General features: G+C 43.0%; 2 protein-coding genes across 6 annotated transcripts; both read left to right on the top strand.

Annotated features, from left to right (window-relative positions):
• The first annotated feature begins 2,487 nt into the window (after window positions 1-2,487).
• Window positions 2,488-7,035, top strand: LOC106564394 (cyclic AMP-dependent transcription factor ATF-4). The gene is made up of 3 exons (XM_014130472.3): window positions 2,488-2,653; window positions 4,526-5,053; window positions 5,656-7,035. The coding sequence occupies exons 2-3, from the start codon at window positions 4,672-4,674 to the stop codon at window positions 6,660-6,662; spliced, it is 1,389 nt and encodes a 462-aa protein (XP_013985947.1). The 5' UTR covers window positions 2,488-2,653; window positions 4,526-4,671; the 3' UTR covers window positions 6,663-7,035.
• A 6,458-nt stretch (window positions 7,036-13,493) lies between these two features.
• On the top strand, window positions 13,494-17,499 carry LOC106564395 (uncharacterized). 5 transcript variants are annotated; one of them, XM_014130473.2, is made up of 4 exons: window positions 13,494-13,582; window positions 14,746-14,834; window positions 15,876-16,084; window positions 16,439-17,499. In XM_014130473.2, the coding sequence occupies exons 1-4, from the start codon at window positions 13,509-13,511 to the stop codon at window positions 17,123-17,125; spliced, it is 1,059 nt and encodes a 352-aa protein (XP_013985948.2). In that variant the 5' UTR covers window positions 13,494-13,508; the 3' UTR covers window positions 17,126-17,499. The 5 variants fall into 5 exon arrangements, with proteins under 5 accessions (XP_013985948.2, XP_013985949.1, XP_013985950.1 ...); XM_014130474.3 differs by lacking the exon at window positions 13,494-13,582 and adding an exon at window positions 14,015-14,317; XM_014130475.3 differs by lacking the exon at window positions 13,494-13,582 and adding an exon at window positions 14,016-14,308.
• Window positions 17,500-17,911: the final 412 nt, after the last annotated feature.

The following is a 17,911-nucleotide window of genomic DNA, read 5'->3' as shown; positions in this document are numbered from 1 at the left end:
GTAATACCTGGTTTTCCGAGCTGTACATAGTTTTTTTTCTCCAGTTTGGGTCGCATGCCGTCGTTGACAGAGAGGAGTCCAATCACCCTCTTTATGAAGAGGTTTTGGTTACGTAGGAAACTCGTACGGTGAGACAACTTTCTCAGTTTTAGCATTTATGTATCTGAAGGACTTTGCACTGCATTATCTGTTGTGTTGTGTATGACTTTATTGATGATATATTTAGGCAGATCATTTCTTTACTTGTTTTATATGATATGACACATAACATGTTAAGAATGTTTCTGCTTATGTACCACGATGATCAAATAAACCTTAACCATAACCAGGGTGGCCAAAGTGACAGGAGTGGGTAGTGCCAGTTCCATAGAGCCCAGCAGTAAGGCATCGGGGGTGCTCCAAGGCTTCGCTCTGGCTTCACTAAGCAAGAGGATGGTCCAAAGCTGAAGAAAGGACTGAAGTCCAAGTTTGGGGAAAAAGATACGCAAAGTGGCTCAGCAGCTGAATGAAGGGCTGGATGAAATGTTCGAGGCCAAAGATGAGCTAGTGGAAAATAATCTCATCCTCTGAGGTGGAGGAGACGGAGAAAGCGGATGAGGAGCCAAATCAATGTTTATTTGTAAGGTGAAAATTACATAGGGTGTAAACTGTACAGTGAAATTCTTACTTGGAAGCTCTCCTCAATGTTAATCATGATTTGTCAGGACTCTTGACATCTACTTTTCCAGATTTAGATATTTTTACTAATAACTTTAACAAATGCACCACAACCCACATCGATTGACTCAACCTCAAAATATGTAATAAACAAATAGCCTTGAATTCATTCTATTTACATCTCTATCAACAAAATTAGGAGACACAATATTTTTGCTCAATAAACTATTTTTTTCAAATGATCTTTCTAAAAAACATTTCTATATTGTCATGTATACCAAACATTAGGAACACCTTCCTAATATTGAGTTGCGCGCACCCCCCCCCCCCCCCCCCATTTCACCCTCAGAACAGCCTCAATTTGTCAGGGGATGGACTCTACAAGGTGTTGAAAGAGTTCCACAGGGATGCTGGCCCATGTTGATTCCAATGCTCCCACAGTTGTGTCAAGTTGACTGGACGTCCTTTGGGTAGTGGACCATTCTTGATACACACGGGAAACTGTTGAGCGTGAAAAACCCAGCAGTGTTGCAGTTCCTGACACAAACCAGTGTGCCTGTCTTGCCCATTCCCCCTCTGAATGGTATACATACACAGTCCATGTCTCAATTGTCTCAAGGCTTAAAAATCCTTCTTTAATCTGTCTCCTTCCCTTCATCTAACCCCCCCCCCCCCCCCCCCCCCCCCTTAAAAGATTTAGATGCACTATTGTAAAGTGGTTGTTCCACTGGATATCATAAGGTGAATGCACCATTTTGTAAGTCGCTCTGGATAAGAGCGTCTGCTAAATGACTTAAATGTAAATGTAAATGTAAATCTACACTGAAGTGAATTTAACAAGTGACATCAATAAGGGATCATGGCTCTCACCTGGATTCACCTGGTTAGTCTGTCATGGAAAGAACAGGTGTTATTAATGTTTTGTATACTCTGTATATCTGTACTATACATTTGTTGTTAAAAATGTCAAATCAATTGACATTTTTATTTTTACTACCCACTAGACCCCGACTTTGAATACCACTGGTTAAATGGTACAGTAACATTGTCTGTTTCTCAAATGGCACCATATAGGGCTGTCGTCAAAAGTAGTGCACTACATAGGGAATAGGGTACCATTCTGATGTACAATAGAGAACTCAATGACCTCCACTACTTCTTTATTTGGCTTTTCAACCACCAGGTGGAGGGATTGGACATGTATTCAATTGTAATCATGAGTTGTCGTCAGAATATAACAAAACTACATTGTTTATAAAATTGAAATAAAGTTACCACAATTTTCGTATTAATCTGTTGATTAGTTACCGTTGATTAGTCTTCAGTTAAGTTAACAAAGACACTCGAATCCTTGAGGACAAATAGTCTTTGGAAAAGAGACTCCTCTAGAAATTCAACGTGTCCTTTGCTATGGGTGTATTAAGGCTGAAAAACAATTATTTGATCACTTTAGACAAGTTCTAATACAGTTTGATCGATCTTAGATTGACTATCTAACTTTGAAGTAGTCTACTCTACACAGTGCAGTCCTTCGTTTTGTGGGCAACAAGTTTCACGTAATCAAACATAATACACTGTCTTTTTTAGATTGGATATACAAGTTACCAATGTAAACATTCATTTCCTCTTCAATCTTAATTCAATGTATACATGTTAATTTGACCTACATTTCGTCGGTTACACTATAGCCCTGGGCCTATTTATTTCCAACAAGGGGAATAACGAGCTAAACCAATCAGATGCAGTAACGGGATCGGAGTGATACACCACAGCGCTGTTTGACGGAAGGATACACTTGGGTGTGATGCGGGACTATAAATATTCATGTGACCTCGCTCGACCGTTGTTTCTCTGTGACATTCAACGTTATTTCGTAGCATTCCGAGCGCTCAGTTCTCCCTCGCAAAATGGCAGTTTAACGTGCAGCGGCTTATCCAGCAGCGGCAACAACCCGGCAGTGCAACGGTCAAGCACTGGCTTTTTTACGCAAAATGGCGTAAGTAAAACTTATACGTATTTATTCACAGGAAATGTAAAGTCAGTCACACGTCAGCTGTCGGGCAGGTGTGGCTGGCAAGCAGGCTTGGGAAGTTGTTGTTAGCGTTCTAGCTAGCTAACTCTACATACAATAGCTTATACTGTTAGCTAACTTCGGATATTTGATATGTCTGACTGGCAGCTAGATTTGGGCTGTCTTTGGCACCTACCCAGCGGTGGAATAGTAACTCGTATCAACTGTCGGCGTTTCAGTGCCTTTCAACAAAGTGACAAAACAATGTGGATCCCGTGCCATCTACAGTGGGCCATTTAAACCGATATCTACGTCATAACTAATTAACTACCCCCTTCTCATATTGAATAACAATATTATGATTTTTAACTAATGTTATTAAACCCAGGCTCATAAATGAAGTTACTATGCCAGACATGGCAACGTGGCACTTTCAAAATGGCGTAGTTTTGTCCTCGCTTTCTACTTTCCTTTCATGACAGATGGTTGTTGTGAAAATGGCGGTATCCTCACCCCCCCCTCTCCGTTTCCATAGTGAGTCAGCGAGGAGGCGGTGTTACCGGTCACATCATGACCAAATTAGGAAACGTTATCCCGTGGCGGAGGGCTGGGAGTTTACCAGCACTGGCGGAATTTCTAATGAAGTATTAGACCAGAATAGCTCTCGTACTATTTTATTGTGAAATACATGAATGCGTTTTAGGAGATATTAAGTCAAAGTTGTTATTGACTCGACTTGTTCCTTTAGCTCTTAGTTGAACAAATGGCCTCAAATTTTCCAGGAAACGGCCGAATGTTACAGTTGACTAGGTCACTAGGACATAACTTCAGATACCACAGGTTTTACAAGATATCGCTAGCTGAGTGTTTTCAGGTCTATTTCCCAGACGCATACTTCCTCTTAAAAGACTTCCTCCAACACGGAGGGCGTTTGTTTATTTGTCCCTACCCCGGTGGGAGGAGTTTGAACCGGTGCATTCGTTGCATGTGGAGTGATGTGTAGGATTCTGTGTTTTCACATGTAAAATATTGCTTTTGATAAAAACGCTGTATCTGCCTTCAAAGTGAAAACTTGTTAAATATTTATTATATGGAGAAACTATATGTTTCTGGAAGACTCACCATGCTGCCTTTGTTGACAACATGACAGAGCGGTGCAGATTACAGTTTGATTTGTCAAGGGCGCTCCTCCCTCCCCACTTTCGCCCGATGACGTGACGGGCTATTCCCCGGTTCAACCCAGGCCAGCGTAATATAACTTCCTCGATGGGTGTTACTAACACAATACAATGAGGGTAGTCAATGAGTAGCACCATTTAAACTGACACCATATATTGATATGATTACCTATCCCTCAGAACAATGAGGCGAAGAGATTATCTTGAAGAACTATCTGACCTTAAAGGCCATGTACTCTTATAATCTCCACCCGGCACAGTCAGGAGGACTGGCCACCCCTCAGATCCTGGTTTCTTCCTAGGTTCCTTCCCTTTTCCTAGCCACCATGCTTCTACATCTGCATTACTTGGGGGTTTTAGGCTGGGTTTCTGTTGAAGCACTTTGACATCTGATAAAAAATAAATTAGGCTTTATAAATACATTTTATTGATTATTTTCCTTTTTCTGTAGCCTAGCTATGATGGTATTAACGCCATGTCATACACGACATCTCACCCCTATCCCACCTCCTCTCCTACAGTATGTGTATGTCTACCAAAGAGAATGGGATATGCAAAATACATTTCTGTTGCTCATGTAGTAAATGGACTAATAAAGTAATGTTCTCTCCTCTGTGGAACTACTTGTCATACTGCAATTTGTAACCCCTATCCCTCCATCTCTCCTTTCTGCTTCCAGTTCTCTCAAACCAACCACCCTCAGCTCTGCTGTTGTCTACCACAGCACGATATCACCGTTCCCCCTAACGACGTCAACGTCCGAAGACTCTCTGTTATCCCGTTATAGTACCCTGTTACTGTTGACAACCACCAGAAGAAGCAGTCATGTCCCTGTTGACTTCCCAACTGGTCTTGGAGGACGTTGGGGCCCTGTTACTGGACAACTGGTTTCTGACGGCTGACCCCATGGGGCCCCGTCTGGACCAAGATGAAGAGGATGATCTACCCCCCTCTCTCTCCTCCTTCTCTTCTTCCTGCTCCCCCTCTCTCTCCAACCCTTCTTCCTCCTTCTCTCCCTCCTCTTTTAGTTTGTCTCCTTCCCCCTCCCATCTCTCGTCCTCCGACTCCCTCCCTACATCCCCTCGTCCCTCGTTCCTGGGGAGCAGCAAGGCCGGGTCCGGGGTAGAGGACCACCCGATGCCGTTGACTCCGTGGCTGGACTCTAGCGAGCTGCTCCATTCCCACATGGGAACAAACTTCTGCAGAGGTGAGAACACAGCTGAAAAGGAAACCACAACAAAAACGCACAGCGTTTGCTGCCTAACCCTATAGGTGGTTCCATCTGTGGTGTTATCACAACTATTAGGCTTAAACCTATCATTTTAAGCAATCCCCCACCTACGCTCTCCCCTGGGCTCGGTTTGTCATAAACAGTTGCCCGATACCAACGTGTATGGTAATCATTAACCATAGAGTTCGTTAGTAACTACCGGTATTATCTGTTTGCACATCCACACGTGATGACAAGCCACCCATCACCTGAACAAACTGGTTTGCACCAGATTTCCTGGCTATTACTGTAAAACAACACTAGTGTCAGCGGTGCTTTTCCTCCTGTTGTACAGACAGGAAACATGCTGGCAAACAGTAGGGTTCCGGTATCAGCAACTTCAATGTCCCCACAAATCATGATTGACTGGAATATTGTCTTTCAGAGCAGATTTTTGTTTGGGAAAGGACTGATTTTGTTTGAGGACCAATTTTTACTTCGTTATCACTGTACAATAATTATTAAAATTGTCATATCATAAACATTGAGTATAATATGTTGTATATTTAGATGGAATTTACTTATTGCTTCTTCCCCAGATGATGGGTTTTTGGGCATGGACTGGATGGCTGAGAAGATAGACCTGAGTGACTTCGACCTGGACTCACTGATTGGCTCCTGTTGTTCTGACGCCCCGCCCAGTTCCCCCGAGGAGCTCCTGGCCTCCCTGGAGACCCAGATGGACCTAGACCTGGTGGATCCCTTCACCGCCCCAATCCCTGCCCCACATGAGGTGCTCTCCCTGGGCATCCCTCTGGCTGACCTCCCCTCCCTGGATCTCCCTGAAGAAGAGGTAAGGGATGAGGTCAGCGGTCCTGTGGTGACGGTTCAGGATCAAGAGGTCGTGGTGAAGTCTGAGCCACAGTCTCCAGCACCCCTCTCCATGGGATATACCCTCGAGCTGGGGAGCGAAGTGGACGTTGATGTCTTGGAAGTCAAGACCACCCACACTCCAACTACCATCATCTCTGAACCCAGCGACAGCCTCCAGACCACCGCCCCTATCGTCCTCTCCCTCCTGCCCTCAGGCCACTTCGTGGTGGTCCTCTCCCCTAAAGAGGAGCCAACCATCATCCCCACATCAACCCTCTCAGCCTCCAGTAGCTGTGATGACCAGTCTGATGACAGCGACTCCGGCATCGACTCTGTATCCAGCTCCCCTCCTCACCACCCATCTTCCTCCCCCTCTCCTTCTCCCTCCATAGCCGGGTCCTCCAGGACCAAACCCTACTCCAAACCTGAACCTGAGACTACATCCCCCACAACCCTCAGCGGCAAGGTCAAATCAGTATCGGGGGCGCCCAAGGTCGTGGAGAAGAAGCTCAAGAAGATGGAGCAGAACAAGACGGCAGCGACACGTTACCGACAGAAGAAGAAGAGCGAACAGGAAGTGCTGAGCGCGGAGTGTTCCGAGCTGGAGCAGAGGAACCGTGAGCTGGCAGAGAAGGCTGACGGCATCAGTAGAGAGATCCAGTACCTCAGAGATCTGATGGAGGAGGTCCGCTCAGCAAAGAACAGGAAGAAGACCACTGTTAGTGTGGCGTAATCAGCGGAAATTATGGATAGAAGGAAGGCAAGAAAGGGGAATGCTTAGAATGAGATCCAGTACCTTGTGGAGGAGGGGCTACATCCTGGTTATCCACCCTTCTACCAAAGTCTACTTTTGCATACTTGCTGTCTATGATGGGAAGTGTGCATTTGCATACTTTGGGAGAAGGGTAGAGAATGGAGAAGGCAGTCGGGTAATGGCTAGAAAGATGATAGAAAAGTTGATGAGATTATTATCAGGGGGAGAAGATGTGGGACTTATTTTAGTCGGGCGGAGCATCAGTCATGCTGGTCTGTTCTGTATGAACTCTATCACCGTGTTACACTGGTATACATACACACCATTAAACACACACAAGTGTTGTACGGTATGTGTGTTGACTCGGCCGTGGTTACTGCGTAGGTAGGAAAATGTAGAATTACGACGAAGACCAATTAGTACGGCCACACTCTTACCAACATCCAACCCACAACCTTCCCCTAAAAATACTCCAGTTTCAAAGACCGGTTACAACCCCCCCCCCCCCCCCAACTGTCACCCTACTGTTACTCTTACCCTACTCACCCTTTACTCTTACCCTCCCCCTCTTTTCTCGTTACCCCACTACTCTGATTTCCTCTATGCAGCTTTAGTCCAGAAAGGGGCCTCGCCCTGTGGCAGATTTTTTTAATGTTACACTGAATTCCCTCTGTCACAATGTTATGTTTGGTATGTATATATCTTCACCTGAAACCTGAACTCTACTTTGGCTTCATCAGGGTTTTATTTAACGCTGGATAGTAGAAAACCATCCATCTACTAGACTGTCCTAGACCTAGTTGGCAACTCTAGTGTAGCTTTTAGCTACATGTTTGTTTGGCTTGTATAAATGCTTTGCTATTGTTTACTATTAAAGCTCCTTATTGAATCTCAATTGATCTGTTTGAAGTGTGATCTTTTATATTTTGGATTAAGAAGTACATGTTATTTGTGGCAAATCTAAATGCCATGACAAATTTGCAGTGAAATTGATATGCAAGTTTAGTAAGGCACTAGTCGTGTACACATACGACTGATACAATATAAGTGTTGAATCAATTTGATCATCATGACTAAGCAACAGTACTCTGGTATTTTAACCCTGTGCAACTGGAATGGCAGGTGATACTGGTCCTGGGAAAAATATTCATGAAACATCTGAGTAGGAGTGCTGATCTAGGATCAGGTCAAGGGTCCATGTAATTTTGATCTGAAATATAAACCGGTCCTAGATCAGCACTCCCTACTTTGAAGTTTTATGAATACAGACCCTGGGTCTGTCACACTTGAGCTCCAACCTGAGCTTTGTGAATATCGGGTCTATTTTAAGCATCTTGGAGTAGGAGTGCTGATTTGAGCTCCATTTTGTCTTTTAAATCACAATGAAAAAGAGTACATGGACGGGACTGATCCTAGATCGGATCTCTCTTGATACATACGGCCCCAGGTATACCTGATTTACATGTAAGATTGCGCAAACAGGAAATGGCTGGGTAGTTGGTAGTGCAAACATCCATGCTATAACTAGTACAGCTATACAACTTGTCATTGTGCAATAGCTAATGCAGGGGTTGGCAAGTACACTACTACATGTTTGAGCTTTTACAGTGATTAGCTCTTAATATTTGTTTTTAAATGTTATTTAAGTAATTATTAAACCATAACATAAGGATATATAGCAGGGATTGTCAACTGGCGGCCCTCACATTTTCTTTCAGAATACATTTTTAGCATAAAATTGGGACATCAAGTAATAAAATCACTAAGAATTCACCTCAAAATGTTATTTAGAAAATCTATTCCCAAGTATTTACACTCATAAATAGAGACGTGATCTTGTACCAATATAAGCAAGGTTTGAAATGATTGTTTCTGTCAAATACTATATCTGTTTTCTCGTCTTAAGTCAATTTTCAGAGTACAAATGATGAATAATTATGTTCCGGCACCCTGACCATCAGCTCAAGAAAAAAATCATCCCGCGGCTGAATCTAGCTGATGATCCCTGGTCTATAGGGTCTATATAATATCAGTGTTTGTCATTGTGCTTTAAGGGTTAGCCAGTACACCCTGCTTTAACAGGCTTCGCTTATACTGTGTCATTAGCTGTTTTACAATAACATTTGTTTAAAAAATATATTATCCTTAATTAAACTATTTAAAGACTAATCTTCTGAAAATAAGCCTTGGTGCGAGTTGAGCCAGTTCAGAAAGTCTTAGAAAACAGGCTTGAACCTGCTAACATTCGACACATTTTCTTGCCATTGGCTGAAGGAGCAAAACCCAAAGAGCAGAAGTGAGACAGAGAAAAGGGAGGTGTGTGAGTGAGAAAGAGACTGAGTGGGGGAGGATAAAGAGAAGAGTGAAGCACAGCTGTGAAAACATCTCACAGGAAAGAATCTCTGTCTCCCCCATTTGTTTTATCTGAAACCAGACAGACTGAGGGGAAACATTTGTCTCTTTCTCTCTCTGTGTGTGTGTGAGTGTGTGTGAGAGGTAAAAAGTTGTGGGTTGACAGCATGTGTGTCAGTGAGTGAGAGAGAAAAAGATTGTGGGTTAGTGTGTGAGTATGTGCAATGAAAATAGTGTGAGATCACTAGGCTGAATATTTGTGTGTGTCTATATGTAAGACTAGTGCGCGTGTATGCGAGAGTGTGTCTGTTCGTGTGTACAAACGTTTGTGTGTGAAAGAGTTCAGTGGGTTGAAGGAAACATGGCAGGCAGATGTGTACATTTAGCTTGGGTAGTAAAACGTCACAGATTGATTTATTTTACCTTTATTTATGACCATGTAAGCCGGGAGAACAGAGACAGACAGACAGACAGACAGACAGACAGACAGACAGACAGACAGACAGACAGACAGACAGACAGTCCACAGTAGTGAGGCCTTCCACTCCTGCACAGGCCCTGATAAGAACCGCCCTGATAGAGAGAAAGGGGGGGAGAGAGAGAAGAGGAGGGAAGGAGAGAGTGGAAACGATAAGGGGAGAGAGATAGAGAGGAGGGAGAGAGGTAGAAAGAAAGGTAGAGGGAGAGAGCGAGAGTAGAAGAGAGAGGTCAAAAGAGAATACTTAGTAAGTTGTACAACTGAATGCATTCAACTGAAATGTGTCTTCTGCAATTTGTAAGTCGCTCTGGATAAGAGCGTCTGCTAAATGACGTAAATGTAAATGTAACCCAACCCGTCTGAATCAGAGGTGCAGGGGGCCTTAATCGACGTCCACGTCATCGCGCCTGGGGAGCAGTTGTTGGGAGTTAACTGCCTTGCTCAAGGGCAGAACAGCAGATTTATCTACCTTGCTGGCTCTGGGTTTTGAACCAGCGACCTTTCGGTTACTGGCCCAATGCTCTTAACCGCTAGACGGAGGGAGAGCAATAGAAAGAGAGGGAGAGAGAACAAGTGAGAGGCATGTCAAGCCAAGGCAAATGCCATGCAGGGAATGAATGCCTGTTTGAAATGGGACTTAGAAATGGCTCCAGACCTGGGTTCAAATACCATTTGAAATCATTTCAAATACTTGATCTGTGCTTGATTGAGGTTGCCTGTTGAAATGGAACCAATTGAGAAGTCCCAAAAGTGCTAACCCAGCCCACCAGTGACCTAGCACTCCAGGCAGACTAAAGCAAATACTCAAAGTATTTGAACGTTTTCGAATAGTATTTGAACCCAGGTCTGAATAGCTCATTAGGAGATCATGGGTGTGAGTGCTGGGATCGACGAAGCGTTTTAAAGCAGGCTGACTGAAGATGAGCCTTGACTTGTAGTGCTCATTCCACATGAATCTACTGTTATTTGGACTGCGTACCAAATGGCACCCTATTCGCTATGGGACCTGATCAAAAGGAGTGTTCTCCATAGGGAATAGGGTGCCATTTGGGATGCACCCTACCAACCACAATGGGCTTCATTCATTAATGGCTTGGCTTGTCAGTATGCTTTTGGTGTTTTGAGCCATTCACAATAACAGGGATTCTCACTGGTGTGTGTGTGTGTGTTTCATGATTCACTGGCCCTAAACTAAGGTTTGATCAGGACACAGCCACATAGCAGTTACTGGTGGTATGTAGTGTTAATTATAACTCTTGGCTAGAGCCCAGGTAGAGGCCTCATTGGTTAACAAAGGCAAAGAAGGCCTGAGTAAGGAATAGTATAGATGTATCTGTCCCCCACTGAGTAGATCCAAAGAGGGACTACAGTACCATGAAACTGAGACTGCATCCCAATGGCACCTATAGGGTTCTGGTCAAAAGTAGAGCACTGCATAGGGAATAGTGCTATTTGGGACGTGCCTCTAACAGTCCATTGCTACTTCCCACAGACTTGTCAAAATGTTATTTTAGGCACTTGCCTTCAAAGCACAAAATACTAGACCTAACAAAAATGACGGGGAAGCAACTTTGATTCAACCAGCGTGTGCCCAGTGGGGATCCTCTCTTTCTACCTCTCTCTCCTCTTTCCTTCTTTCTCTTTCCAACCCCCTCTCTTCTGGCTCTCTCTCTCTCTCACACGCTACTGTATGTAGGAGTCTAAAACCAGATGACTCGTCTCAAGTAGGTCTATTTTAGGCTAACTTGAATCTGAAGCAGGATTTAACCCAGCAACTCTTCAACTCAGTCAGTCACAGGACAAGCGCACTGGCCTGCGTCATAAAGATGGTTGAGTAAGCTGAGTTGACTGAGGGGTAACACAGAGAAGTGGTAGTGGTAGTGTTAGCAATGGCCCTACTTCTCTGAGAGTATATATAGTTCCCTAATCCCCAGCCGTCAGCCTGTTAATGAGCTCAGATCCTCAGACTGTCACTGTGACCAGATAATTAGCCTGTGTGTGTGACCAGATAATTAGACTGTGTGTGTGTGACCAGATAATTAGCCTGTGTGTGTGTGACCAGGTAATTAGACTGTGTGTGTGTGACCAGGTAATTAGCTTGAAGGCTCGGGATCAGAGTGAGTCATCTAGGGACATGTCAGTCAGTATACAGGCGTGTGAGAGAGGAAGAAAGAGGAAGTAGGGGTGGAGCTTAAATAGTTAGTTAAATCAAACACAGGTTCAAATGAATGACAACAAAGACAGAATACAATATGGAATTTTATTGTATTCATCTCCGTGGAATACTCCTCAGAGCCAGATGCTGATGACAAGTTGCCCTATGCTGGAAGAACGGGGATGCGATGACAGGCCTTCAGTTGGTGGTGGGGAGGTGGAAGGTCGTTGAAAGGCTGTTGCTGCAAAACAGCAAGTGGGAGACAAAGTTTGAGTTGACATAAATACTCCCCTAGATTCATGCTCATTGGTTGAAAGAAAGGAAAGTGATTATTGCACGAGTGAGCCCATAGGTTAATCAGCAAGCGGGGTGGGATTGCCTTACTGTGCCATGCTCATAGGCTGAAGTGAATAGGTGAATGACATTCTGCATTCTTGCTAATAGCAAAGGAGGAGGAGAGACGTGACGCCATACTGATGAGGTAACATTATAGACACTACCATACCTGCTATGCTGATGAGGTAACATTATAGACACTACCATACCTGCTATGCTGATGAGGTAACATTATAGACACTACCATACCTGCTATGCTAATGAGGTAACATTATAGACACTACCATACCTGCTATGTTGATGAGGTAACATTATAGACACTACCATACCAGCTATGCTGATGAGGTAACATTATAGACACTACCATACCTGCTATGTTGATGAGGTAACATTATAGACACTACCATACCTGCTATGCTGATGAGGTAACATTATAGACACTACCATACCTGCTATGCTGATGAGGTAACATTATAGACACTACCATACCTGCTATGCTGATGAGGTAACATTATAGACACTACCATACCTGCTATGCTGATGAGGTAACATTATAGACACTACCATACCTGCTATGCTGATGAGGTAACATTATAGACACTACCATACCTGCTATGCTGATGAGGTAACATTATACACACTACCATACCTGCTATGTTAATGAGGTAAAATTATAAACACTACCATACCTGCTATGCTGATGAGGTAACATTATAGACACTACCATACCTGCTATGTTAATGAGATACAATTATAAACACTACCATACCTGCTATGCTGATGAGGTAACAATATAGACACTACCATACCTGCTATGCTGATGAGGTAACATTATAGACACTACCATACCTGCTATGCTGATGAGGTAACATTATAGACTCTACCATACCTGCTATGTTAATGAGGTAAAATTATAAACACTACCATACCTGCTATGCTGATGAGGTAACATTATAGACGCTACCATATGTTAATGAGATACAATTATAAACACTACCATACCTGCTATGCTGATGAGGTAACAATATAGACACTACCATACCTGCTATGCTGATGAGGTAACATTATAGACACTACCATACCTGCTATGTTGATGAGGTAACATTATAGACACTACCATACCTGCTATGCTGATGAGGTAACATTATAGACACTACCATACCTGCTATGTTGATGAGGTAACATTATAGACACTACCATACCTGCTATGTTGATGAGGTAAAATTATAAACACTACCATAGATACCTGCTATTCTTATGAGGTAACATTATAATCATTACCAAATGCCTGCTATGCTAATGAGGCAACATTATAAACACTACCCTATAAAAACCAGTTGTGTTTATGAGGTAACATTATAGACACTACCATATGAACAAAAGCGATGTGAATTATATGCGTTTATGAATAAAAAGTAACCCTAGACTAGAGTTTCTAGACTGTGTGTGTGTGTGTGTGTGTGTGTGTGGGTGTGTGGAAGCGAGAGGTGTGTATAAGGAAACTATGAGTCACTGTGAAAGAACCAGTGGTATGGTGTCATTCTACACTTCTAGAGAATTGGGGAGGAAGGACTTGAGGTACTGTAATAATATTTTCAAACCTCGACTCAATCAGCAATAAAGATTAACAAAGTAAACTTGTCATGGACATTGTGAACATTTTGGATAATATGATGAATATAAATACAGCATCAAATACAATCAATTGCATTGCCAAATATCTGTGTTTTCCTAGGGTAATCCTCTTTTGTAAACTTGAAAACGTTTTTCTCTCCATCCATTGTCTGATTTGTGTTGTGCTTTTTAATTTATGCTAGCAAACATACAGAAATGCACTCGTGATAAAAGTAGGCCTCCAAGTCTAAATTTCATAAATGTACAGTACCTTCCCACCTTTTTACCTCTAATGCTAGAGTGCCACCTGGCGTCCTTATTGTAAACTACACTTCCCGATTTTTATGAAATCATAATCACCGTAGACTGTCATGTGATCAGCAAACACTGGGCTTGTTCCGACATTGCAGCCGACTGACTGATCTACAAATCACCTTGCATCATAAATAACGATATTATTATTTGTAGATCAGTCAGTCCGGATTTGATGCTCCCGAACACGGCCACAGCTTTAACGAGAAACAGAAAGTTGAATGAACTAAGGTTGTTGTGACGGTATGATAGAAACGACACTGTTACACAGCGTCCAACTCTATCATTCTGAACTCTTTTGAATGAACACCAAGAACCAACGGAAGTCGTTTTGATCCCACGTTCTTACTGTATGCTGCTTGCACGGTTTCTAAGAAGGTACCGTAAGTAGGTGGACAAACATCGATGCTAGCTACAGTTATACCAGATAATGTTATTTAACCAAATAGTTTTGAGATCCATTACTGGGAGTTACAGGTTAGGTACTGTTTGTAGCACAGATCATTTTCGACCAACCTTAACTTGAATGTCCGGTTTCAGGTGGTGGGTTTGAATTTAGAAAATGCTCAGTTATTAAAATAAATGTTTTGCTCCATTAAGTAAATTCAACAATGTGTACTGCGCCATCTTGTCTATTTAAAATCTCTTATTGATTGAGACAGGTCCACCCCGAAAGTGCAGCATGTCATGATGACACAAATCTCTTCTTACCGTCCTTGTATTACAGACTTCCCATCTTTCTCTCTCTCTCTTTCTCCCCCCTCTCCTTCCCTCACTCTCTTCCTCCCCCTCTGTCTTTTCCCTTCCTCCATCAGGATGTCATCGTCTCTTTCCCGACCTCGTCATGTGATCTGGGAGACAGAGGAGCTGGTGGCCTACCTCCACCCCCAGCCCTGGACCCCAGGTAGATGCATATTCTTTACCACCTAGATCTGGTCCAGGGCCCGGTTTCCCAAAAGCATCTTAAGGCTAAGTTAATCGTTAGAACTTTCGTAGGAGCATCGTTAAATATCCAAGCTGTTTCCCTAAACCATCGTTATTAACGCTGCACTTGAAAACGCTCGTAATCTAACGCCTGCCTCAGACCACTTGTAGAACAGCGTCGTTAGATGCATTCTTTGCCATCCTGTGTCACTTAATATACAGAAAATCTCAACTAAACATAGAATCACATGGTTGATCCAGCTCTACGACCACTGATAACTTCAGAACAAAAGTTGACTACAAAGAGGAAGTTGCCAATGTCTTTGCAGTTGATACAAAGATACGCTACAAACAGTAGGCTATGTGTTTTCAATCAATATGAGACAATATACCCACAGGAAAGTATAATTCCATCAACCTTTCAAAGCGCAGGTAGTGCATTCAGATTCCTATCACCTGAAGCATGCGCAGAAACATGTAAACATGTGCAAGAGCTCGGCAAGTATGCATGTCTCGTGCATGTATTTCTGTCTTGTGCGCATGCTTCAGGTGATAGGAATCTGAATGCACTACCTGCGCTTTGAAAGGTTGATGGAATTATACTTTCCTGTGGATATATTGTCTCATATACCGACCAAAAGGACCAACCACACAGACAACCAGTAAAGTACATTCAAATATAATTGTAATTTTATTCGACATTCTGGCTCGTAGAAGTTGAGAGGAAACTGTCCTGATTCAAACGCTAATTTCTGCCCAAAGTAGAATTCAATGTAATTCATCGTCGGGTTTCCAGCCAAGTAACACACCTCATGTCAATCCATTGCTTTTACATTTTATGAAAGTCAGTTGCTATGCAACCACTGAACATGTACAGTGAACTGTGCAATCCTTCTATGGTATACTATCATCCACTATATCTTGCTGTCTGGCACCCTATCCTCCCTATAGTGCACTGGAAAAGGGAAAAGGGTTCCATTTGGGACGATCTTTATCTTCATATATGGAATATCAATCATAGGCACTACCATCCTGGAGCCGAAGACCCCCAGGGGCCCCGATGAGGAACCAAGCCCAGCTCAGGGCAGTCTCTTCAAGCTGGGTGAGGGAGCCTACCTGAGGTTGCTGCTGGGGGCCAGGGAGGTGGGGGCCCTGCTGTGTGAGAGGCTGGGGGTGAAGAGATGTGCCCTGGTCTGCAGGCCCCACCCAGACAGTAACAGTCCACCCCAGGTCTGTTGTGTTTGTTCTCTACTCTACTATTTTCTACTTTACTCTTATTCTACTGTATTCTACTCTTTTCTACTTTACTCTTATTCTACTCTATTCTACTTTTTTCTACTTTACTCTTATTCTACTCTATTCTGATCTTTTCTATTTTTCTCCATTCTATTTTATTCTACTCTACTCTTCTCTATTCTAATCTATTCTATTGTGTCTCATCTAGTTTTGAATAAAAACTGGCAATATAATTTATGTTGATGAACAAAAACATTACATTTGTGTTTAGATAGCACCATAATTCTGTCCTCGTTTCTAGTATGAACAGGTAACCTAGTAATAGTCCCTGTTGTTATTGACTCTCAGATCCGGGTGCTGCCGCTACACGGCCTTGACAGCGATTGGCGCCCCCACCTGGCGGAAGATGAGCACTACACCCACCACGACCCCGGCTACGTCACCTCTAAAAGCGGCCCTCGCTGGACTGACACGTCCCTCCAGGAGATCCAGGCCGAGATTCGGGCCCAGCTCCCTTCCCCCAATGCCCTACCAAACCTCACCTTCCTGGGGGAAGACCCATCGCACCCTGGCCTCTTCTCCCGGATCGTCCGTGGAGAGGAGCAACAGTGGAGGGTGTGGGAGGATGAGGGACATGTGGCATTCCTCACCCCATTCCCCAACACCCCTGGCCTCACCGTACTGGTCCCCCGTCGACCTCTGACCTCGGATATATTTAGACTCGAAGAGGCAGATTATACGAGTTTGGTACTGGCAACCCAGAAGGTGGCCAGGGTTTTGGAAGAGGGTCTCGGAGCGTGGGGGGTGGGGTTGATATTCGAGGGGTTTGAGATTGACTACGCTCATGCTAAATTGATACCTCTGCTCTCTCCTCCCTCCTCTCACCAAGTTGATGGGGGCTCCACCACCACCACTAGCTCTCTACCTCCTCAGGCCCAGTTTAGTGCCACCTATCCTGGGTTTGTGACCTCAGAGGATGGCCCTGAGGCCAGCCTGGAGTGTTTGAAGGAGTTACAGGCCAAAATCACACAGTAATGATAATGTATTGACATGTTATGAAATATGTATGTAATTGCATATTATGAAGGACCTGAAACTGGGTGATTATAGTATTGGATGTATTGTACTTGACTACATACATTCCAATTGGTTGACTTGGTGATGTGGTAGCTTTTTTCAATACGAAGCCTGTTGATTCATGTACATACTGATTTGGTATACCAAATTCTATAGATGTGACTGTTTCTGTAATTAATTTTATTATCAACTTTAAATAGGACAACAATCAAGAGCTTTATTTGATAAACATGGTACTTTAAGGTTTTTAGACATTTCCTTTGAAAAGTACTTAACAGTAGCATGGAAAAATACATGATTGTTTGATCAAAATAAACATGTGATTTCTATTACGTTTTGTAAAGTTTATTTTCACATGATATTAGTTAGAGTACAACAGGCTGAGAAGGAGAAAACGGAAAGAAATGAACCGCCATCTTTCATTGTCAAATGTTACTATACATATGTCATTACTCATTATCCCTCTAATTGTATTAAATTAGTACAAACAACCATGAAACCAAGCACCTTCATATAGGGCTAGTTCACCCAAATTACAAAATGAAGTATTGGATTCCTTCAAAAGTTTACATTTGAAACAGTGGCCATATACCTTGTACATAGACAGTTTTTTTTCTTACCCTGTAAGCAATGTCATTTAGTGAACTATCCATTTAATCATTATATTACATATGCTTCAGTCATATCATTGAATCATCATCACCCAGTGTTGTGTCTCAATTATGTTTGGCGGGACCTATTTAC

Source organism: Salmo salar, chromosome 12 (genome assembly GCF_965601325.2).
Source record: "Salmo salar chromosome 12, fSalSal1, whole genome shotgun sequence".
NCBI classification, from domain to species: domain Eukaryota; kingdom Metazoa; phylum Chordata; class Actinopteri; order Salmoniformes; family Salmonidae; genus Salmo; species Salmo salar.
Note: the sequence above shows the minus strand (reverse complement) of the source record. Positions and strands in the feature narration are given on the sequence as shown.